This window comes from Tinamus guttatus, unplaced genomic scaffold (genome assembly GCF_059628265.1).
Source record: "Tinamus guttatus ecotype Peru unplaced genomic scaffold, ASM5962826v1 Tinamus_guttatus_pri_ptg000150l, whole genome shotgun sequence".
Classification (NCBI taxonomy): Eukaryota; Metazoa; Chordata; class Aves; order Tinamiformes; family Tinamidae; genus Tinamus; species Tinamus guttatus.
In genome coordinates this window covers 11,979,798-12,004,944 of record NW_028288684.1, presented here as the reverse complement: position 1 = coordinate 12,004,944, position 25,147 = coordinate 11,979,798, and the positions used below count along the sequence as shown (strand labels likewise).

General features: G+C 39.0%; 1 protein-coding gene across 1 annotated transcript; it reads left to right on the top strand.

Moving 5' to 3' along the window:
* Positions 1-269: 269 nt before the first annotated feature.
* On the top strand, positions 270-20,986 carry AASDHPPT (aminoadipate-semialdehyde dehydrogenase-phosphopantetheinyl transferase). Its single transcript, XM_010222242.2, has 6 exons — positions 270-413; positions 1,197-1,422; positions 11,745-11,866; positions 12,338-12,499; positions 18,073-18,150; positions 20,782-20,986. The coding sequence occupies exons 1-6, from the start codon at positions 270-272 to the stop codon at positions 20,938-20,940; spliced, it is 891 nt and encodes a 296-aa protein (XP_010220544.2). The 3' UTR covers positions 20,941-20,986.
* The last annotated feature ends 4,161 nt before the right edge of the window (positions 20,987-25,147 follow it).

Below are 25,147 nucleotides of genomic sequence, written 5' to 3'. Positions count from 1 at the left end.
GGCACAGCCAGCAGATTGGCTGCTTCCGGTGTCATTCTCTCCCTCTTTGAGCTCCGGTTGGCCGTCTCCGCTGTCAATCCGAGGGAATCCCGCCCGTGCTCTCAGCGCGCTCCCTTCGGCCGCCCCTCGTGGCGCCCACCAGCCGCAGCTCCGCCGCAGACACCGCCTTTCCCGTGATAGGCCGGCGCCGGGCGCACCCGCTGTCACTCATGCTGCGCTGCGCTGTCGGATTGGCTGGGGCGCTGGGGGGCGGGGCGAGAACGAGGCCCATGGGCAGCGTGCGCTGGGCTTTCCCGTGCGGCGCCTGGCGGCCTCGGCGCGATGAGTGGCTGCTCGCGGTGCGGCTCGTGCAGCGCGAGGAGCGCGAGCGCCTCGGCCGCTTCGTCTTCGCCCGCGATGCCAAAGCCGCCCTGGTACCCGCCGAGGGGGCGGCGCGGGGCCGGGTCCTTCCCCACCTCCGGGATGGTCCCACGGGCGGGGCTACCGGCCGCCCCGGTGGTGGGAGGGTGGGGGGAGAAACGGGGTGTTTGTGGCCCGCAGTGACCCCGAAAGTGTCCTGGGCCTGGGGTAGAAACTAGGAGCAAAAACACCGTGCCGCAGATCATAGCGGGGTGACGTGCGCTGTGAAAGTGTGACCGGGTTCACCCAGAGCCCTCTGCGTGATTTATTTAGGTTTTAACTGTGACATAAAACTGTGGCAATAACACATGTTTCTGGTCAGTCAATCATAGTTAGTCATTTTTTAGCTCTTCGTCAATATTCCATTAGTGAAATAACTAGTACCTGTGTCACTGTAAAGAAAGGTCTTGATTAAGTTTTTACTCTTCAGTATAGTTTAAAAAGTATTTGATGTTGGGCCACTGTGCTGTAAAGTATCCTGGGTGATTAAATGAGATGGGAAGGGAGCTAATTTTTATGGCTTTTGTAGGTTGAGGCTTTTTTCATTGGGTCTTGTACTGAGTGGAGTCTGTTGCTAATAGTAATTTCAAATATGTGCAAGTCTGGTAAACTGTTTGGGGGAGTTTTATTTGGAAAGGTCTTTTGTAAAAAGTTTGATACATTTACTAAAATATAGTACTACTCTGTCTTGGCAGTAATAGCAGCAAACCATTTTTAGGTAAGTGGTTTTCTAGCAACTGCAAATACTTCTCGGTTCATAACATAAAGTTTTTGTGTGAATCCCTGTTATTCCATAGGCTGGCCGTCTGCTGATAAGGAAATTAATTGCAGAAAAGCTGCATATACCATGGAATGAAATATGCTTGCAAAGGACATCAAAAGGAAAACCTTTCCTGGCAAATGACCTACCCAGGACCTGTTCAAATTACAACTTCAATGTCTCCCATCAAGGGGATTATGCAGTTCTTGCAGCTGAACCTGAGCTTCAAGTTGGCATCGATATTATGAAGACTAGTTTGCCAGGTAATGGTATTACTAAAGTAAATTCTGTAGCTTTTAAGTGCAGAGCGTTTTAAAGTTTCCCTAAAACCCAATCTGTGTCCTGCTGGGTCCTGGGAATTTAGGAACAGATCATATTTGCTTTTTTTTTTTTTTTTTTTTTTTTTTTTTTTTTTTTTTTTGCTATACATACTTTCTAGTGTATGTCTATGGATTTCTGTAATGCCAGATACAGATATATTTGCAATTTAGAAAAGCAGAACCAGGGAAAATAAAGGTATGACTCCTTCTATGAAACTCACAAGATATTTTAATTGCATCTTTGCCTAGCTGTTAAGGCAGGCAAAAGCAGGTATGGTTTTGCAACAAGGGACTGTCAACTTTGTCCCTGTGAGAACTTTATACCCTCTGACTTCAAATCTTCCTCCCTCATCCCCTAAGTGTGGGCAGGGTCAGCACCAGGCCTGGCCCTGCAGCCACGTAGGGGCAGAAGGACACTGCTCGAGCAGGAGTCTTCAGGGAGAGGAGATTCCCAGGAGCTGAAAAGCACTAGAAAATCCCCCTTGATAACAGGCTACACAGATACTGGTTTATTTATTTGTATGAAACTAAAGCTAACCTGTTTATACTAGCAAACTTCAAGCCAAAGAGTAGATTAGAACGGTAGCAAAAAGTATTCTAAACACAGTTATATGAACATGATTTTGGTTCACAAATATTCATTGATGCATGACTAAATTAAAGGAGAAGCATACTGAGATTTATAATTTACTGAGATCTATAACTTCTTACAAACAGATTCTTAGAATTTTCATGAGTGTTAAAGCAGGAGGGACAGTAACAGATAGTCTCTCAGAAAATCTCTGCACAATCTTCAGTTTGTCCAGGATTTTACATTTATATTTAGAAATAGGTTTCTGAAGTATTTTTCCAATTTCAAATGTAAGGCATTCAGCTTGTAAAGGAATATTTAATTAGTTCTTTGGTTAATAGAAAAAAAAATATGTTGACTGCAGCTTTATCTGACTTACATGTCTACCACTTCCTTTGTTCTGTATTTTATCCTGATTTCTCCCTTATTCCTTTCTTGTTACCTGCACTGAAATAACACTTTAATAACACATTAAAACACTGAAATAGTGGCTAACCTGATACACGTTGGTCTGCTACTCATTCTGGAGGCTCTTTCAGAACAGGCTGAGGTTCTTCTACCTCGTAGCTGCTCATATCCTTTCTTCAGCCTCTAATCCTGGCTGTTGTAGGAGATGTGGAGCCAGTCACGCACTCCATACGTCTTGTTGCTTGCTTTTTTGTTGGCTTTAACAGGCTAAACTTTGGTAACATGAATATAAGGTATTTTTCCTATGATATTCTGGTTGCCACTCTGCTGTAGTAATACCGCTGTCTGGTTAGGTGTCCTATGGTTTCTGAACAGCAAAATTACGTTGTTTGAAGGAGATGTTGGCATCAGGGCAAGTTTAATCTCACCTAACAGGAAAAGAGGCAAAACAACTATTTTTTTTAGCTTATGAAAGCAGAGATGCAATATTCAACTAAGGTCTTGACCAGCAAGGGAAGCTTCTGCCAGTGCTTCCTAAAACTGCTGATGGCAGCAGCCCTGAGCTCCATCTGGAGAGGAGGTGGTGCCAGCTCAGCCTGTGAGCAGGTGCCCTCAGCAGCTGCGTGGCATCAACTTGGGAGTATGAGCTGGGGAGACAAAGTTCTGCTTTGACCTCTGCAGCAAACTGACTTCAGGGTTTTTACCCTAGAAGAATAGCGATGACTGTGCAAGAGATGTTAACGATTCCAAAGACTGGGTGAGAGCATTAAGCTGAGGTTTCTGCAGCGAAGCAGGGCTGCGACAGCGGGTGCCCAGGCGACCAGTCTAACATGGGCTTGTGGCAGCCCCAGGCTGCTGGGTTCCTGGACGTGAGGCCTCTCGTGCTGCTTTACCCACTGCTGCCTCTTGCCTATCACAGAGATCAAAGCACAAAGTGGTAACAGAAACCGGGGCTCTTGGGGCATCCCCAGTCTGCATTCATGGAGACCAACTCCTCCGTATATACAGGGGAGCACGCAGCACAAAAAAATGCAATCCTAAAATTCTGGGGTTATGTTCCCAATTCATTAAGTTCTGTAGTTACCAGAGTCTCTCCTTCTGACATAATATAGCCATCAATAGCCTGTGTACAGCACATCTCTTTTGCCCTCTGCTAATGAGAAGAATTTTAATGCTTGCTGTTACATGTGTAAGAAATAAGCTTGCCAGAAGTGTGTCAGCCCCTGCTGATTCTTCTTCCACGTTATGTAATTCTTTTATAGAAAGGTTTGCAAATTCTAATGTAGTTATATGTCGTTATGGTACAGATCACAGAATCCTTAAAGTTAGGGACTTGTAGAGATCATCTAGTCCAACCCCTCTGCTCCAGCAGGGACACCTAGAGCATGTGGCACAGGGTGGCATCCAGCTGGGTTTTGAAGATCTCCAAGTCACCTTTGACCTTCACCCTACTCCTGCCTAGTAGATATTTAGGGGAACACATGGCAAGATCACTGACAGTTTGACTTTGTGTGCCTTCTACATATCAAAATACTGTTTAAAACAAATGTTATGAATATCTAAAACAATTAGTGCATAATTAAAAAAAAGAAAAATCAAACAGCAGTACTTAGGAGTGGGCCTACACGCTTTGTTTCCTTTCTGAGGTAAACTGATGGCATTCTATAAACTGATGGAATGAGAGAGTTGAATTGAGAAAAATGCACTGAAAAGCAGCGGGAGAACAAGAGGGAATAAAGAGAGTGATAAAGGCACCAACGTGGGGTCTCGCTCCCAGGGAAAACCATGTTTAGACAGACACTGAGGACAGAAATCTGGATGGTAATGACAGAAATGACCTTGCTAAGAAGTAGAGACAGCAACAGCTATAAATTCTACCTCCTTTCAACAATATTTCACAAAAATATTGAAAGAGTATTGAGGAAAATGTAAAGCAAATTAAGGGCACTTTTTGTAAGCTCTAAGACTTTCAATAACCTATGAGATTCTTATAATTTTGTCACTCCTAACCTGCTTTTTTTTTTTAACTTCCCTTTACCCTCGGTCCTACCCCCCACCTCTTTACCCCTAAGTCTTACTCCCCCTGTTTACCCTCAGTCCTACTGCCCTTCTTTACCCTCAGTCTGACTCCCTTGATTTGCCCTCACTCCTACTCCCCTTCTTTATGCTCAGTCCTATTCTCTCTGTTTACACTGGGTCCTATTCCATCTGTTTACCTTAAGTCTTACTTTTCCTGTTTACCCTTGGTCCTATTCGCTCTCTTTACACTCAGTCCTAATCCCTCTCCCTAATCCCTGCGTCCTACTCCCCCTCTTTACCCTCAGTCCACCTCCCCTTCTTTACCCTCAGTCCTACTGCACAAGGTGGCGTGCCTGACATGGGGCCCTAATTCACCAGTTTTAGCTGTGGCCTCATTTAGGCATTTGGCCAAGTGATTTGCGTAAGGTTAAACCCCTCCAGTTTGCATGTTTTTGTCTTTTGGTAACCACAGGAGTCTTTTTAAAGCAGGGATTTTTTTTTTTTTTTGTTAATATCAATTCAGCTCCACTGATATCAGCAAAATTAAGGAACCTCTTGGGAACTGACTGCTGGCTACTGTGGGTGGGTGCACTGTGGTGCCAGTTAGATCGTTTCTGAGCATTTTTCATGGTGAGGCCCTTATTGGGGTGATCCAGGCTGCGCAAGAGCTTGTGGTGCTTGATCTCCAGAGAAGCAGACTCCACAACCTCTCTTGGCAACCTGTTCCAGTGCTCCGTCACCCTCACCGTTAAGAAATGTTTCCTGAAGTTCCTGTGGAACTGTTGGTGCTTCAGTTTCCTCTAATCTAATTTCCTCTAATCCAGTGATGGTGACCATCGCTGAAAAGAGGCCGGCCTCATCCTCCTCACTCTCTCCCTTGAGGTATTTATATACACTGATGACATCCCTTAGCCTTTTCCAGGCTGAACAGGCCCAACTCTCTCAGTCTTTCCTCGTAGGGCAGATGTTCCAGGCCCCTGATCATCCTTGTGGCCCTGCACTGGACTCTCTCCAGCAGCTCCACATCCCTCTTGTACTGTGGAGCCCAGAACTGGACACAATACTCCAGATGTGGCCTCAGCAGGGCTGAGTAGAGGGGCAGGATCACCTCCCTCCACCTGCTGGAGACGCTCTTCTTAATGCACCTCAGGATCCCACTGGCCTTCTTGGCCACGAGGGCACACTGCTGCCTCATGGTCAACTTGTCGTCCACCATGACGCCCAGGTCCTTTCTGCACGATAAAATATGATCTTGCAGTCTTTCAACAGCCTTTGTTTATGGCTATACTGCCTCCTTTTTTAAATAATAATTTGTATTTTTGGAGAAGAGATGCAATAATAAAAATGTGGGAAAGTAATATTGTTAATAAGCAATGTTCAGTCTGTTTTTTAATTGATTGTTTCTATGCAGTTTCTGTTTCATGAACTACTGCTAGTGCTTTTTTTAACATAAAATATTTTTCTGAGAAAGTTTTGTCTTACTGGAATTATCTGGAGCTGCTCTTACTTCTGTGCTATGAGTATGAGATAACTTTGCCTTTGCAGGTGTTGCTTTTTGGAAGTTCCACTGAGTGGTGCTGTTGCTCTGCAGTTGCCCAATTATAGTTCTGTAAAGTAGGCGTTTGCATAAACCCACTTAAATCTCATTCCTTTAGAGTAGCTGCAAGGACGAAGTGCATTATAGTATTTTTTTTTTTTTTAAGCACTGTATGCTTATTTAAATGCAAAGAGCTACATTATTACACTGTGGTGCTATCCATCAGAATCTTGAATTTGGTCTTCGATATTCTGCTACTTACGTTCCTTTATTGTTCACCCAGTTTTGCATCCCTGGATCATATATTTCGTTGCATCAAGCAACTGCAAGTTTGCAAAATGGTATTAAATTGTATGTTAGCATGTTCATAAGGAGACCTAGTGCACCTAACTATTTTATAGCGCTTCTTAATCAGTGCTACCTATTTTTGCTTTTCTTAATGCCCATTAGCTGCATTATTAAATTCCGAAAAATGAAACTACTGTAAGAAGTGGCCTTATTAGCTTCTCGTGTGACCTGCTTTCACCTTCTATTGTTAATAGTGTAGGTAGAAAGGTCTGCAAAAGTTGCTTGGGGATGCAACACTTTTATTATCTCTTTGCTTCGGTTCAGATTCTGCACTAAAACCATAACATAGTGAGAGTAGAAGAGGAAGATTTCTTATTTAGGTACTGTATGTTATTGTTCCTTAGGAGTTACCCATCTGGTTACTGTTGTAATAGCTTTGTCTATTCTAGATGAATAAAATGTTTGACTTTCTTACATAGATTATTCTGTATTGTTTTGACTTAAATTATGCTTTTATTTTGCGTGTATTTAAAGAGTCATCAAGGTCAATGGCTACTTTGAGATGAACTCTTAAATTACTTCTGAAAAGATGCATTTTTTTAATGTAAATTTGTTAATGAATGGGAGGAATTGCAGACAATATTTTGCCAGAGAGGCAATCCACATTATTTTAACACTTTCGATAAGAAAAATAAGAAAGATTCCTACCATAGTACTAACTTGCAAGAAAAAAAAAACAACTTAGCTTGTAATGCATATTTGCATTTAAAGCAGAGGCAAAAACTTTTGCAATGAGTGTCACCTTGGTTTAATACTGTGGAGGATGTTGTTCTTTAGTCACTTAAACCATGTAAATTGCTTCTTTTGCAGAGACTTATGAAATATATATTAATAAAGATTATGATGAGTATTTTAAAAAAAAAATCTGAAGTTCTAGACCTTTTCTGTTATACCAGTGAATTTCCCAACGGTAACACTGTATTTTCACTTAGATGCAATTACAAAGATTGGTAAATTAACAGCTTATTTATAATCCTTCATAATCGGTCTACCTTCTTTTTAACCTGTTGCATAATTCCTACTTCGATGCTGAAATCTGTAATCTCGGTTCCATACTCGAGTATCTGACAAGCAGTGAAATTAGCTTTTCTCATTAATATTTCAGATTTATGTGAGGAGAGTTTATTAAAAGACATGAAATGGTAGGATTTCTGTATGTGAATTTCAGAAGTTTAATTTGACCAAAAAATACCTGCCCAAATTCTTTTTTTTAAGTAGAGAGATAACACAATGACAGGATACTTTATGTAAAGCTTTGTATGTCCCACACGAATCAGAGTATTCAAATCTTATCTGAAGAAGGAAATTATCATATTCAGCTGCGTTAATGGAGGACAGCTTTTTCCAGCCAGGTACAAACTTTATACTTTTTTTGGTGGGGGGGAGTGGAGCGGAGGCAATCACAACCTAAGATTGGAATTGAGCAGTTAAGCACGCCTTCATCTGAGTTAAGCAGTTGCTATGAGTCCTTTGTTTAGGACCTGTCTTCAATTTTTTGAACTTGTAATTCCTTTTTAATTAATGCTTTTCATTTTTGCCATAGAGATTTCTTGACTTGGGAAGAAATGTCAAATCAGATTGTTCTCCAGTGTACTTTTCTCAGTGTCTTAGCTTTACCTTAAGTGTTTTAAGTTTTATCCTTGCATTTTGATGACTCTTGTTGCAGCAATTGGCATCTAATGTTTTCCTAAAAGAGACAGATACCTGATTATTAAACTAATGTTACAAGTATAGATATGCTGATGTGTTGACTGGGCTGAAGAAACTAGCTAAGAATTTATGTTAAGTGTTGCTTCTAATTGATTAAGGAAATCAGAAATTGTAAATGAGAACAGATTTTTTTTTTCTTTCTCTATTTTTCTAATAATCAGGTCTAGAGACTATACTGTATATGATTAAATATCAAAAATAACCATTGGCTCTAAAAAATGCATGCAGGCATCATTAAAGCTCCTTATTTTTAATAGTCCAATTCAATTAGTTTGTAAACTAGAGTTTGGTTTATTAATGAAGTAATGAATTGCAGTGTCCCCAAAAGTAAGATTTATCTCTCTTGTTAAAGGCAGAAAGCTCATCTTAACCAAGAGAGTTCCTATATTAAGATTTTTGTGCCCAATTTAAGGAAAAAAGATAATTTTTAAGAAATTAATTTGGAATTGGTTGTTTTTCTTACCTTCTATAGCATATCATTTCTTACAGCATAGGTGAAATTAAACTTGACCTGCCTCCTTTTTTTCTAAACACTGTTTTAAAGCCCTTGATTTCTTTTGCTACTTTCTAGAAGAAAATTTCATTGTGTCTGTAAAACAAAAATATTTTTGCTGCGTATATTTTGTTAAAATTAATAATTTGTTTTAAAATGATGAAACCATTAATTTAAATGCTTAGATTGCTTTATAAAGAAGCTGATACATTATAGTTTAGAGACCTAGTCAGCTTCTTTCTAGCAGTGTATTTTCCTAGTTGTAATAATAATTATTAGTGCCTTAAAGTAGCAGTTGACAACTCCAAGTATCTATATAATTATTAAAAAGTAAGTTTATTTCTGAAGCAGGTCAGGAAGTGGGAGTTAATTTAGAAATTCAAATTTAAAGCTAACTGAATAATTGCTATATGGTAACTTTTCTCATCCTTTGAGAAGGAACTTTTGTAAATCATGGAGGTGAGTGGGTTTGGAGCTTTTTATCTCAGAATAGAAGCCAAATATAAAGGTGGTATCGAAAAGAAAACTATCTATTGTTTCTAGTTTTGGCACCTCTCACTCCCCAGTTTATGTGAGACATTTAAAAGTTGAAGAAGCTTTAGTGAAAGGCCATCAAGATGGTTTGGAGGGCTGGAGAACTTGCCGTATGAAGCTAAGCTGATAGAAGTCAGTTGGTGTTTTTTGAACGTGGAGAGGGGAAGGCCTCAGAGGGGAGAACCTCATCGGAGGGCTCCCCTCGCCAGGAGGCAGCCGCAGGGGCGGGCGGAGGAGACGGGCCTCTCTGCAAGGGTGTGCGGAGCAAGAGGCTGGGGGAGCAAGCAGCTTCGGGGGAAATTCTGTCTGGGTAAGAGACCAATTTATTCAGTGGAAAACAACTGTGTGTGGGCTGTTTGGGCTGTTAATAGATTGCCCAGAGAAGTGCTGCCATCTCCCTTGCGAGGGGTATTCAAGGCTCAGCTTGTCAGGGCCATTTACACCTGAGAGCAAAGCAACTGAGCGGTCTTGAGAGGGAGACTCGGAGCGGGGGAGCAGGGACAGTGCTGGGGAAAGCTCTTCCCGAGCTTCCCGGAGTCAGGAAGTGGTGACAGGTACAGGGGAGAGGGAAGCAAAGTGGAAACTTGAAAATGGACGTTAAGAGCATATCAGAAAGGGTAGCTGCACAGGTGAAGAAATCTGAAGACAAAAAAAGAATAAGAAGTGAAAAGGCATTGGTGCATGGGTTTGTGTACTGGATAGTTCAGTGAGTATGCAGTGAGGCATTTCTAGGTGTTGGAAGTCTTCTCTGGTGGTATGAATACCATGGATTATTGAAAGAAAATAACAGGAGAACTCTAAGAACAATAGGGCTCTGATAGGAAATTATTGGATGTTTCAAGGTTAGGTTTCTAGGCCTGTAGTTCCAACTATGTATGGAGACCATTGCTCACCATCTTTAAAAAAAAAAAAATAGCTGAGAAGAGAAAAACCCACAGCTTTCAGTTGAATTTTAGGAGAGTTTGAGCTGTTAATGCAGTTATTTAATAATAAAATGGGCTGTTTGAATTCAGCAATAATCTTCCCTCCAAAGTGAACAACGTGGGATGCTTTTTCCCTTATCTTGAAGGAAGTTGAGTGTCTAAGTAGATGGATATTTCACCTACTAGGTTATCCATCAAAACGCTCTTGATGTTACAGTTGTCTTTCTTCTCTGGTATCATCACTTTCTGCTGAACAGAAGATCAGTCCCGTCCTCACTGTTGTGGATGATGCCATTAACTGGGTGCCGCAACTGTCAGCAAAATGTTTCTTTCAAGACGTTCTCTTCACTATAATCTATAACTGAAATTGAGGACATCACCAAAACTTCACTGCCATGTGTTTTAGGATGTGTGCAGTTTGTCAGATTATGTTTTGTAGTATGATCTGGAAAGGAAAAAGAAATCGCCTGAAAGCGCAAATGTGTTCTTTAGTGTGACCTTAATTCATTCAGATCACTCGTTACTGCTGCCAATGCATTTTTTCTAACAGTACAGTGATACCTGTGGAAGGAAACCACTTTATAAAGAAGAGTTAGTAACCTTATCCTTGGTGTAAGATGGGGTATGCAGATATGAAGAAAGGAAATTATTTGCCCTGGTCACTCAGAACCAGTGACAGATCTGGAAACAGACTCACTCTCTGAATGAAGCAATAATGTAGTGATGAGTTGTGGAAACTCTGTGGTGTTGGAAGGGGAGGAACTGTTTTGGATCAAATGTGGCTGCTGCTGTTTTAGTAAGAGCACTGCACAGCCTGTCAATGTATTTCTCTTGTTATGTGGAATTGCTTCTCTTCAGATTTTGGGCAGATTGCGTGATGTGCTCATTAATGGTGTAGGCCATAGGTAGTTAGTCAAGTGTGAGGTTAGTCAGCTTCCAGCTGATCAGTTTAACCGAAAAAATTTTTGTATTTTCTGAAAAGTAGTTGGAGATCAGTGGTGAAAAGTGTAATTGCCCCTAAAGAGCTGCTGCAGAAACACGGCACTGGGCTGATTCTTAGGGAAGCTTTAAATTTAACCTAAGTGTCTGAGATTTTGCTTGTTGTTTTTGTTTTGTTTTTCTAAATATTTTTATTTATGTGATCATGGACATATCTCTCTGCCATTTCTTTTGTTAATTAAGTCCAAATGACTTACTGTGCATAGAATCAATTTGGGAGATTGTATTGCTACCTGCTCTTAAAAAAAAACAAAAAAAGTTTTCTTTCATATCCCCAACACACAGAGGCAGGAGGCAGAACAGCTCAATGAATTCTGATAGACAGCATGCTGTTTTATAAAATGTTATTAGATAAGCAGTGGAGTGCAGAGGACTGAATCAGGTACTTTTTGTAGTTGGCCGTGATCATAAAGTCAGCACTGGTTAAATTCTGTGTTTTTTTGAGAATGCGAAAAACATGAAATATCTTTGACTTTCATTTTTTAAACATTTATGTTGTATTTCTGCTGTAGGATTTTTTTTTTTTTTTTAAGACTCACTTTGTCCTGAATTGTCACTGGTATCTGCTCATGGCTTTCAAGCCGTATAGTGTAAGTTTATATTTTAGAACAGAGTTGATTCATAATATTTTTTCTTAAGAGTGAGCTATTTCTTGGAGAAATATCATGAGGTATTTTGTTTATTATACCATTAAAATTTATGTAAATATCTTCTAATTTGCAGGTAGTAGTTCAATACCAAATTTTTTTCGCATTATGAATCGACAGTTTACTGAGGCAGAGTGGGGTGTAATCAAGTCTATGAATAATGAATGGATGCAGCTGGATATGTTTCATCGACACTGGGTAATACTTTTTTTTTTTTTTTCTTTCTAAGACTACAGAACTATAACTTGCTAATGGTGGTTTGATGTATTGTTATTTTCATGATGGTAAAATTGTATACTTTTGAAGTTATGTGATCAAGTGGAGATTATCTTTTAAATGTCAGAATATATTTGAATGGAATATTCTAAGCTGACATTTATAGAGGTTTCACAACTAGTTTTAAATGCATGTCAGAACAAAGCAAGAAGGTTCCTAACTGTATGTGCCCTTTAGTAATTCGAGTTTGTTATAATGCAGTGAGTTAGGTACTGGCAGTGCGGATACTTTTTCCTCTTGATAATTACATCAGTTTGCCCTCACTTTTACAGAGAAGTGCCTCTTAAATTCATTTGTCCTTCAGTCTCTGTTCAGTAGTAAAGTTAATAAATTAGTTTCATTAGAAACAGTCAGTATGACTAAAAGATATCGTCTTTTTTTTGCTCTTTACAGGCCCTAAAGGAGAGCTTCTTAAAAGCTATTGGAGTTGGAATTGGCTTCAACTTGCAAAGAATTGAATTTAATGTATCTCCATTGCAACTGGAAATAGGAAAAGTATATCAGGAGACAAAAATGCTGCTGGATGGAGATGAAGAAGAAGAATGGACTTTTGAGGTAAGAGATCTTTAGATTTTGAACAGCAATGACTAGTCTCAATCTGAACTTTATAGTTGAATTGAATATTTCATTTTTAACTGCAACTTTCACCTTTATCCTGTATAACCTATAGAAAAGGCATATGTCAGAACAGAACAAAAATCTGTAGCATTAAAAAATATTCATCATACCTGATCACAAAAATAATAATTGCAACGAATTTTCTTTTTTGAACTCGGTGAAATTCATTCTTGGCAGCACAGGAAATTTAACTGAAGCAGTTAGTTTCATGGCTGACTTCTGAATGGTGTCTGAAATTTTCAAGCTCTCCATAAGTTAGGGTTTATGTTAAAGGTTTGAAATTCAGTAAGCATCTCCAGTTCCTGTTGTTGCTTCTCCTTGCTGGTAGGTACAAGGAACTGAATATGCTTTGGCATGTTTGTGTTATATTGTACTTTGGCTGCTCTCCATGAGGATAGATGGATACAAAATCTCACTTCTGTGTGACTAGGACCCCAATTTGTGCTCAGTCTTCTGTCTGATTGTGCGCGTGTACACACACACACACACACACACACACACACACACACACACCTACCCACATTTATCCCTCAGTCAGAAAATGATAATGTGGAGAAAATTAATTCATAGATATTATGATTACATATTATTTAATCACCCTAAGAAAGCAAGGTGAAAGGCATGAGGACAGTTCTTTAAACTCCGGAGACATTTGGTTAACCACTTAAAGGAGAAAAAAAAATGTTTTGGGTTTTAAATCGTTTGTAAAATTGTTCCAATCTGTGCCTATCGCTGCCTTAATTTTCGTACAGCAGGTGTATAGCTGACTTGCCATGCCAAGTATACCTAACCTTGCAGTTCTCTTGCACAAAATAGTTAAGAGTATTTTCAGTATGTGTAGCTCACAGTTAAAATGTTTATATTTTGAGAACATGTATGATGTTGTAGACAGCTGTTCTGGTAGATCTTGTTTTAATGACAACTTTTTCGTATATGCCTGATTTTTATAGTAGACAAAGTATACATATACATATGGTATGTGTGGAATAAACAAGGTTGAGAGTACCGATAACATTTGATTTATCAGAAGTTGACCTCTTCATAGTTTATTCCTTTGGACAGCTCTAAGCACATTTGGATTGCTGTTTGTTTTAAAATCCTAGCCATGCTAAATCAACCTTCTTGCTTATGTTGCCAGTACTCTCTAGGAACTGAGCATGTCATGAAATTTACTAGTTAGATTTATGTGCTAGTGACGAAAATCTTAGAAAAGATTGTGACATGTCTTGTAATATAATATCTTCTGCATTAATATTATATCATTGTCAAGGAGGCAGCTACCTCTCTTAGTTGACTGCTGGAATGCCTAATTTCCATCTTTAAAATCCTATCTGTGAAAGGTTGACTAAAATAGATGCTGATGCAAAAGATGATGATGCAAATAGTTCCCTGTATTATTAAAAGCTTTATAATTATTTTATTTTTCCATACACCTCAGTAACTTCTAGTAGAACAAGCTCCTACTTGTTCCTTGGATCTTAATTAAATATTTTTCTTAGAAAAGTGTCCTCTCAGGCTCACCCTCTACTTCTAAGCAGCACACCTTTCCAAACAGGTTACAGTATTTCAGAGAAGGGATTTATTATCAAGTTCTATCAATATGCTAGCTCAGTTGAGTATAAATTAATCTAAATATTGACAATAATTAAAAATAAATTGAAAAAATAATTTTTCAATTATCAATCTCCAGCCTAAGATTAACTGCTGCTTTACTTTTTCATCACTTTTTTGTGTGTGCATGTGTGTGTGCATATAAATACACTCCCTTTCTCCAAAGTTTGTTTTAATTTTGTGCCCCATTTTTTTCTGCATACAGAAGTCATTTTTCTTTGATTAGAGGAAATATTCCTATTTATTTACCCATGGGCAAACTCTTGAAATGACTTGTTACTGAAAACAGTAAAACTGAGAAATCTAGGAGAGTCACCAGGGAAAAATCATTGAGAATCACCTGCACGTTACTTATGTGCAAGACACAAGACACAAGAAAAATATTGTATATTTTACTGAGTTCACTTGAACTTTTTCTATCAAATGAAAAATGTCATGCTTTGGCAGTCTTATTTTTCAGATTTGTTTATATCTTTGTGATAGGAGATGATCAAAGAGAGAGATAAGCTCATTAAAATCACGTTATCTCAGCGTTTGGAGTTTTTTTTCTTTTTTTTTTCATTTTTAAGGAGAATGCTTCATTTACTACTTTGAAGGAAAGAATTATACAGAATAAAGTACTTGTTAATTTCAATGAAAATGAAGTTTGCCACTAACAATTATGGCAAGATTTATATATAGGTATGTACGTAATATATGCTTATAGGAGATCTGATATATGGAGCAAACCCTGATTACTGATATGCAAAATGTTATGTTAAGAGTGTATTGCTGGCTTTTTCTTATTATTCCCAACTTTGTGTAGCTGATCAGAAAGCATAGTTGAACAGCGCTTATTAGATCTCCTTTTAAAGGTAGGCACACCTTTGCTTTGGAGCCTACGTCAGTTTTGATACTGCCAGGTTATTAGGCAATCTCATTTATGCTAAACTTCACTCAGTTGGCATCAAGCTGGCATCACTGCTGCTATGCAAATCGCTGTGGGCTTTTTTTTTTTTTTTTTTTTTTTTTTGGGGGGGGGTAGTATTTGCTTGGATTGTCTCTACCCAAACACATTAATTCCAGAATATGTATTCCAAAGTGGGATTACCTGAGTCAATTTGAAACATACCTAGTAATTGTTCTCGGTATTTAACAAAGTAATGGAATGACCGAGTCAGAATGATGTGAATCTAATACATGTCATTTTGCTGTGCCTTGGAAAATGAGGTTGCTACAGCTCTCAACATGCCAACAGCTAGAGCAACTCAAGTGACATTGTGGTCATGCTTGGAAAAAAAGATCTGTTACATACTTTCTATTTTACAGGGAAGTATAATTAAAAAAAATAAAATTGTCCTTCTCCTCTTGTTTTATCATCTATTTCTATGTAATAAGTTGAATTTAATTTATTAGCTCTTGTACCAGTATCTCCATATGAGTATGGAAGCAAGGTGAGTTTTAAGATTTGTTACACACCATACCCTCAGTTATTGCTGGCCAAGAGCAGAGGCCAGGAAGGAACCCTCCCATATTTTGGGAGGGGGCTCTTAATTTTCTTTGAAGTAGTTGAAGGTAAGATGAAGGACACAGTTTCTTTGTCATAAGATCCTGAGAGTTGTTTTATGACCTCTAAAGCACAGGGAATATGTAAAGCAAATGAAGTAAAGCTTCCTAAATTAGGTAACTATTAGATGGCATCCCTGTTTGCAGGGAAACAGTTTTGGTTATCCAATGAGTCACTTGTTAAATGCAACTTTGAGCTGACAAAAATACTTTTAAGTTATCTGTAGTATGTTTATCAGTCAGTTGTTCAGACAAGATGTAAGGCATATGTTCATTTCATAAGCATAAGTTTAAAACTAACACAATTGTTTTCAGATTTCTAACTACAAAATGTAGGCCAATGTTGAATTTGTTCTTCCATGTGCTTAATATCTTTAGTCTTTCAGCTCTAGGACACCCAAAATATGAAAGAAGAGGGAAAATGAAGTGATAAAAACTTTATCTAGATTTTGACAGTATAGACAAACACAAAAATCTGCCTCTCTAGAACTACCTACATTAGAATCATAGAATCAGTATGGAATTGGAAAAGACCTTCAAGACCATCGAGTCCAACCATAAGCCCATCCCCACCATGTGGCTAATGGCTGCTAAACCATGTCCCTAAGTGCCTCATCCACACGTTTCTTGAACACTGCCAGGGGTTGTGACTCCACTGTTTTCTTGGGCAGATACTGTTTATCAATTGTTGATCAAACAGCTGATTTTCATAGGAAATCTTTTTCTCTAGGAAGTTCTAGAAATGTATATGATATGTACAAATGATTAGCTTTCACCCAGCTTGAGGGCAAAGTCCTTCTTCTTGGCTTCTTTCCAATCTTCCATAGTAAAGGAATAGAAAGCTTGCTAAAATATTTCCTAGTAAATACATATATTGCTTTTGCAGCTGTATGAAATACAGCTTATAGTTTAGGTTTGTTTTTCTCATGAGTATGAAATATTTCTCCCAGTATAGCCAGAACTGAAATAGTCATTTTCTTTCTAACACTTTGCAGCAAGATAAACCAACATAAACTCCCAAAATTTTTTGTTGTTGTTTCAAGGGAGATGAGGGCAATAAAGATCACTGCTAAATGATATTTATGTCAAATAGGCAGAATTTAGGTGCTGAAGAGATCAAAGTAAAGACATGTATTCTGCCAGCCCAGCACCTCTCTGCCTGCACACATGTGCCGCTCTGGTCCCTCAAACTTATGTCTGTCCTGATACATGGACCCAGAGCAGCAGCTGTCTTGTCTGGTCTGGGTTGAGGGGCCTGAGTGAGCATCTTGTGAATCCCAGTCTGTGTGAAACAGATGACAAGAATGGCATATTTGCAACTGAAATCTTTGGAGACCCTATATGGTAGAGGAACTGTAGAGAAGGTTACTGCAGATTCACAGCATTGCTTTAAAAGGCATATTTCTTAGGTTAAAAAATAAAGGGAAAAAATCGCTCTCTTCTAAGGAAAAAGTACATTGTAGAGCCTTCTTTTGGTAATAATGTGGTGTGGTCAGGGAATTTCTCAAGTAAAAATTGGAGGTTCTGTCTCAGAAAAGAATCCGCTCTGGTAGCTGATATGTCTGTTATCTAAACTGATTTGCAGAATTGGTGACACTCGATTGCTTCAATTTTCTAATTAAAGAAATACTATTCTTGATTTCCATTTCCAAAAGATCACACAGAAATGTGAGCGTTTTTGGATAATAAAAAAGGAAAACATTTCTGTTTTTATTTAAAAAATAATGTTTACAGTTGTAATTTGAATAATCATTCTTCAAAAGCAATACATAAAACCAATTTCTTCTGAAAGTAACTTCTTTAAAATGAGTTCTTAAAGATGAAGTATGCTCCCCATTTTGTGGGGGGTAAGAAGCAGAGCAGGAGAAGCTTAATAGCTACAACTTACAGCTTAATAATTAAGTATATATTTGCAGAAAACTGCTCTATATTGACACAGACCTGTGCTCAGTCTGCTGCATCAGAAGTTTGAAGTGGTGATCTTGTGTGATGTCTGAAGCTGAAAGTGAGGGAGTAATTTAAGTTTATACTTGCTCTTCAAGAAATCTTTCATCAGAAGTTCACAATTAATGTAATCTAAAAATAGGTAACTAAAATAGAGTAAAGAAAAACTAAGCTGATAAACTTGCATATAAATGTCTACAGTTAGGTGGGATCATGGTGACCAATAGTAACCAGTTCAGTCCTGATAAGTTGTTCATGTATGAACATCCTTGATCTCTCCAGAAAATCTGCTGTTTCCTCATGAATGTGATTATTCTAAAGTCCGTTTGGATTTTGGTTCCACATTGTAACCATGTTTTTGCTGGAAACAAAGTATATATATTTACATTGTTGTTTTTCATCTTTCCTAGGAAACTCGGTTAGACAACAGTCATCATGTTGCAGTGGCTCTTGGCAAACAGGAAGAATATGGACAGAGGCATCCCCATGTAAGGCGTCGTGAAACTTTTGGAGGTTTTCGTAACTAATCACTTGAACCTTAGTTTGCAGTCTTAATGCTGTAGTTGAAACTTTGTTATCTTGATTATAGGGACAAGGCCGAGAGATTATCTGGGGCACAGTATTAATCAGCTTGTTACTGAACTGTTAGCTTTAGTTCTGCTGTGCCTTTTTCAGAAGAGGACTTGGAATGAGATGGTTTCAGAGGACAGTAACAAAGTCAAATCTAGAATGTATGTGTTAGTGTCTAGTGTGCTTATTCAAGAGAAGATTAAGGAATTTTTTTCATAGCTTGTTAGTACTCACATGGGTTATCTTTGAGAGGGAAAGGAAGACAGTTAACCGACCCAGGCTGCTAAACTGGTATGACACATCCTCATGTTGATTTGAACAGCAGATTTTTAGTGTGTGTGTCTCAGAGCAGATCCATGTCTCAAAGTCCTTATTGTCAGTAGAGGTGAACAAAAACAACCAAGAGACAGGAAAAACAGCAGTGTTGTTCATTCTTTGTTTTTTATTCCATTTAATCTCTTTATTGAATGGATCAACAGAAATTTTCCAGGAGTTTGTGTTATTTAACAGAGACCTGGGTTATGAAAATAGCAATAGAAGTCAAATTTGAGGCAACTTCATAAGTCGCAACCAAAGAAAGTGTGAAAAGGTGCCAGGTTGGTCAGTGGCATAATTTGTTCACCAAAAAATAAACAGAGAAACAAAAAAAGCAAAAAAAAAAAAAAAAACCACAAGTTTTTGTTTTCTGTTAGTTAGCTAGAAGGGCTCTGCCAGGAACTATGGAAAAAAGGGTCAGATTCTGGATGTGAGGATGTGAGCAGTCATGTACACGTTTGTCATGTTCATGAAGTCTGAGCCTTCCCAGAAAAATCAGTGAGGCAGACCTTTCAGCTGCTATTGTTTGGATTAAAAAGAAAGCTCACAGTGGGGCTGTTTATTAATCCTCCTACTGGAGACTGGATTTAAAAAAAAGACGGTCAGTAGCTCTGAAGGCTACAGGCTTCTGCCTAAATAGCCTTCTTCTGCTTGCAGGATGTGCTTTCACAAAGCTTTCCTAAATTTGATAGCAAAGTTCACAAAACTGAATTTGATAGCAAGTGTTTGTAACAATCAGGAGGTCCAATCATTTCTATAAAGTATGATTTAAGTTCTGTACAATGTTAGGAATGTCTACTCTTGATTTCCTTAGGCTTGAGCAGAAAGAGCACTTATTTGTGTTCTTGCCTAGATCTAGACCCATATCTGATTTCAGGCAAGTCTCCCCAGAAGGTGACAGTGAGTTTGTAATAATTCCTTACTCTTGTTTGCTATAAAGCATCTTTTGGTCTATGATTTGCTAAAATTCACTGGAGTTGATAAATTCAGACGGAACATGATTGCCTTCAGGCAGACGTATACTCAAATTCAGACCAAATTCACTAACAGCATACATGCTTACCTCAGAGGCTTAGCTCCTTTTCGGTATGCATTCACCATGTCATGGTTTCGGACAGTTTCTGCAGCTTTAGCTCATTTCTGAAATGCCAGATGAGCAGGAATGTGTCAACACCATGCCACTTGTGTGAGGTTATAAAGTGACAGGCAGCTCAATTAATTTTTGTTTTCAATCTGCGTTTGGACAGCTTCCAGAGTTTTGCTATGCAGTTACAGCAAACACAACCCATTTTACTGTTTCTCCATGTATTCCTAGCTGTAGCTTACTGCTCAAACAGTGAAGCAGAGAGAACAGATTTTTTTGCTGTTTCATCCATTTACTCGCCTGTCTTCATTAGCAAGTACTAATATTCACATCTCAAAAGCTTAAATATACCTTCAACCTATATCAAAAAAAAAAAAAGCACAGAATCACTGTAGAATAGATCTGAAGACTTTTACCAAATATTAAACATCCAGAATGTTTCTTGTGCAAATGCCAGAGTTGGAAGAATCAGTTAAAGTCTCTGATTCATGCAGCTATACTATTTGCTCTGCTATTTGGAACATATTACACTTGCCAGTCACATACAGCAAGATGCACGCTGATGCATGCTCAGAAAAGCAAATCTTTTTTTCTTTCAGCTGCAATTTTTTCGAAGTGATAAAGCTAATGCAGAAACCTTGACACATACCTCTGATATCCTGGTCTGTGCTTAACCCAAATTTAAAACTGAGAATTGTAGATCTGCTGTGACTAATTTCATCCTTTATATGCTTACATCCTTTATATGCTCTACTATGCATATTTTAAAGCGAGTACATGCACAACCCCAGTGATTGCTGATGATGAAAAGATGAACAGACATACCTCTAGTGGGATAAATTCTCACAGGATCATCCCAAATAATCATGTCTGCTATAGATATTTCTTCTGTCTGTAAACACTGATTCTGTGGCATTTCTGTAATTCTCTATGCTGAACTGTGTCTCAAAGAAAAAAAATTCTTTCAACTGTGTGCACTGTTTTGGGCTTCTGTTAGTTACCCCCTAGTCTAAACTGGGGACAGTGACATTGATCTGAGTCCATTGATCTGGATTCTTCAATAATATGTAGTTTAAACTGGACAGGAAAGACTGCAGGGAGAAAACTGAGGGTTAATAATTCATGTAATACTATTTTGTATTTTCTCTAGGTATATTCCATGGAGGCTAATCATCCAGAGTTTACAATACTGACTTTTGAAGACTTAGTTGCAGCTGGTATTCCATTCACACCCGAGGATTCTGCATGTTGGGATAATTTTTGTTCTAAGCAGGAGAGTCCAACAAAACAGAATTCACATTCAAGATAAGAATATGTATAAGAAAAAAAATGTTGTCGAAGGTTTAATGTTTTTCCACATAATTCATATCATGAGAAGATGTATACATGTTCAGATGAGAAATATTTTTCTTCAATTAATCCAACAGTAGCATTTCCACTTTTTCAAAAATAACATTCTGTAATATAAAGATGTGTATTTTCTTGCAGAAAAGTTCTGAGTGAAAAATCTAAGCTGACCACATGTCTTTGCCAGTGGTTCTTACATCTCAGTGGTTATTACCTTTGCTAGGGGCAGCAAGCAGAGCCACATTAATGTTATTGAATCAACAACTGTTTAATATATAAAGGAAAATGTATTTACTTATACTGAAATTTAAATTATGATATTGCCAGTACTCTCTCAATTTTTTTTCTCAGCAGTTTGAATAAAGCCAAAAGAATTTGTACAAATGCATAAATGTTGCAAAAAATATAATTGCAGGCTGAAGAAGTCGGAATTTCATCATTCTTGGAATTTCATCTGTGTAAAACTAGCTTGAGAAGGCATACTATAAGAGTTCCGTATGATTTTTCTTTTACAACCTCATTTTAATTAAAGTATGAGGATTTTTAAATTCTTTTTATATTTTTCCCCAGAAGTAGATATTGGTCTAACAACAATTGTATATTCCTAAACTTGCACTTACTGTACTAGACATTAGGACCTAGTGGTGGGGACAGGAAGCATTCCTGAGGGTCTTATAGCAACTAAATACAGATTATTTTCTTGTCTTATGATAAAGATTTCTGGAGAAGATATGTATAACTTCTGTGCAGCATTTGAATATTTTGAATGCTTTTTCAAATCCATTCCTAATTTGTGCCATCTCCTCCCACTTTAATCCCCCCCCCCAAAAAAAAAAAAAAAAAAAAAGTCATAGCAAGATTGTGATCTCTGAACAGGTCTAAACAGAAGACCTGTGTGGATGGGCGAGGAACTCTTGGAAAAACTTAAAAAGAGTGCATACATAATGTGAAAGAAGGGCCAGACCACCTTGGAACAATATAGGAACAGTGTCACATTGTCAAACAGTGTGGGGATGCAAGGAGGAAGGCCAAGACCTGACTGGAGTTAGATTTAGCAGAGATGTCAGGGACAATAGGAAAGGGTTCTATAAATACATCAGCAACAAAGGAAAGACTAGGGAAAATGTTAGGCCCCTGCTGAATGGGGAGGGTGTCTTGGTGGCGGAGGATGCAGAGAAGGCAGAGTTACTAAATGCCTTATTTGCTTCTGTCTTTACTGCCTAGGCCAGTCCCCATGCACTACTGAGCCCAGGGAAAAGAGCAATAACTGGGAGAGAGGAGGAGTTTCTGCTGGTCAAGGAGGATTGGGTTAGGGATTATTTAGGCAAACTGGACACCCATAAATCTATGGGCCTGGATGGGATGCACCCAAGAGTGCCGAGGGAACTGGTGGGGGTCATTGCTCAGCTGTTCTCCATCATCTTTGAGAGGTCATGGAGAGTGGGGGAGGTACTGGAGGGCTGGAAGAAACCAACGTCACTCCAGTCTTCAAAAAGGGCAAGAGGGAGGAGCCAGGAAACTCCAGGCCGGTCAGCCTCACCTTCGTCCCTGGAAAGGTGATGGAGCAGCTCATCCTAGAGACTATCTCTAGGTATGTCAAGAAGGTGACCAGGACTAGTCAGCATGGATTCACCAAGGGAAAGTCATGTTTGATGAACCTGGTGGACTTCGACGATGAGGTGGCTTATTGGATGGATGATGGGAGAGCCGTGTATGTTGTCTGCCTTGATTTCAGTAAGGCACAGTCTCCCATAACATCCTTATAGGAAAGCTCCAGAAGTGTGGACTGGATGAGTGGACAGTGAGGTTCAGTGAGAACTTTCTGGATGGCAGAGCTCAGAGGGTGGTGATAAATGGGGCTGAGTCTATTTGGAAACCTGTGGCCAATGGTTTCCCACAGGGGTCAGTACTGGTCCCAGTGCTCTTCAACTTGTTCATCAGTGACTTGAAAGAGGGCACAGAGTGCACCCTCAGCAAGTCTGCACATGACACCAAACTGGGTAGAGTGGCCGACACTCCCGAGGACTGTGCTGCCATTCAGAAGGACCTAGACAGGATGGACAGTTGGGCAGAGAGGAACCTCATGGGGTTCGACAAGGACAAGCACAGGGTCCTCCACCTGTGGAGGAATAACCCCAGGCACCAGGACAGATTAGGGGTTGACCTGCTGGAGAGCAGATCTGCAGAGAGGGATTTGGGAGTCCTGGTTGACAACAAGTTAACCACGAGGCAACAATGTGCCCTTGTGGCCAAGGCCAATGGGATCCTGGCTGCATCAGGAGGAGCGTTGCCAGCAGGTTGAGGGAGGGGATCCTGCCCCTCTACTGAGCTCTGGCAAGGCTGCACCTGGAGCATTGGGTGCAGGTCTGTGTTCCCCAGTGTAAGAAAGACATTGACCTTCTAGAGAGGGTCCAGCATAGAGCTACAAAGATGAAGAAGGGACAGAAGCACTTATCGTATGAGGAAACTCTAAGCGAGCTGGGCCTGTTTAGCCTGGAGAAGAGAAGACTGAGAGGGGATCTGATGAACATGTACAACTACCTGAGGGGAGAATGTAGGGAGGATGGGGCCAAACTCTTCTTGGTGTTGGTCAGTGACAGGACAAGGGCTAATGGGTACAAGTTAAAACACAGGAAGTTCCGTCTCCATGTGAGGAAGAACTTCTTTCCTGTGAGGGTGACAGAGCCCTGGAACAGGCTGCCCAGAGAGGTTGTGGAGTCTCCTTCTCTGGAGATCTTCCAAACCTGCCTGGATGCCACCCTGTGCCACGTGCTCTAGGTGTCCCTGCTGGAGCAGGGGGGTTGGACTAGATGATCTCTAGAGGTCCCTTCCAACCCTAAGCATTCTGTGATTCTGTGTAAATGTAAGAAGCATCCTGGATTGTCACAGCTCAAATAATTTATTTTGTCTCCTAAGGTTAAACACAGATTTTCAAGGAGTTCAGGGCTGTGCCCAGTTTGGTCATTTTCTGTATTCTGACCAAAGGAAAATCTGGTACTATAAGCACTGAAGCCCTTCGTTATTACAAAGATAAATAAAAGATTTAGAGAGAAAGAGAAAAACTTTTACAGTATGAGACAAGTTTTTGTGGTTTTGTTGTAGACAATCCCAAATTCAAATACACTGTTAAATTTTACTATTTCTTGCAGTTTTGATTAATACTTTTTGTTTCTATTTCATTATCCTTCTCATCTTGCATGGTAATCATAGCTTTTAGTTCAAAATTGCAAATCAGTGAAACGTACATCTTATCTCTTGACTCCCTGAAAGTGAAATTAGATGTTCATTAGCTTTTAGTTTGAAGTTAACGGAAATGTAGAATAGATTTGTGCATTAGAAGTAAATATTCAGAGTGGTTTAAAAGATTAAATATAACTTTCAACAAATAATTGGAATGAAAGAGTCTTGTTTACTCACATTAGATACTTACAATTGCTCCAGTTGACTCCGTTTTATTCTGTTCTACATAAAAGATACTGTAATTCCAGACATGCAAGCAGTTGTAAAGGTACATAGGGGATGAGATAACTAGCACTGTTTCCAAGATGTAAAAAAAAGATGACTTATTCTGCCTCAGATTCTGGAAGAATGTGAAATACAGTAAGGAGAATTAGAGAATACTGAGCTCCGTGGTTACATATTTATTCCTGCTTTGGGACCCCATCAGTTGCAGCTTTACCAGCCTGATTAAATTGCCAACTTTTGAGCTGGGCCTTTGAAATGGGCTGCAGCTATGAGGTGAGATGAAAAGAGAATTTTCCAATCTACATTCTTGGGTATCAAGAAATGAGTTTTATTTTACAAATAAGTTGGGTTTGCCTCTTAATAGTGTGTGAAAACATTTTTTTTTCCATTCGAAAAAAAATAATTTTAGAAGTATTGATGAAAAGATTGCATTTAAGTATGGGGCTAAGCAATTTTGTTAAGCTGGGAAGTTACGCCTCGTTTGCGAGCCAATAATACATTAATTTTCAGCACTTTATGTAATCAGAAAGACTAGAAACACATAGGCATTTGTCTGGTTAACTTTTCCTGAAATAAAAACCTAGTTTCTAGAGATTCAGACCAAATCATTCAGAAGATTTGCAGTTTCTTGCATTGTGGTTTTTACCCAGCTTTTGCTTTAGTCTGAGCTATTTGAAAAATTAATCTTTTTTTAAGCCTTGTGA

Coding starts and splice junctions, on each gene's coding strand:
- AASDHPPT (XM_010222242.2), top strand. CDS start 270: ATGGGCAGCGTGCGCTGGGCTTTCCCGTGCGGCGCCTGGCGGCCTCGG. Junction 414..1,196: donor GCGATGCCAAAGCCGCCCTG/GTACCCGCCGAG, acceptor GTTATTCCATAG/GCTGGCCGTCTGCTGATAAG. Junction 1,423..11,744: donor TATGAAGACTAGTTTGCCAG/GTAATGGTATTA, acceptor TCTAATTTGCAG/GTAGTAGTTCAATACCAAAT.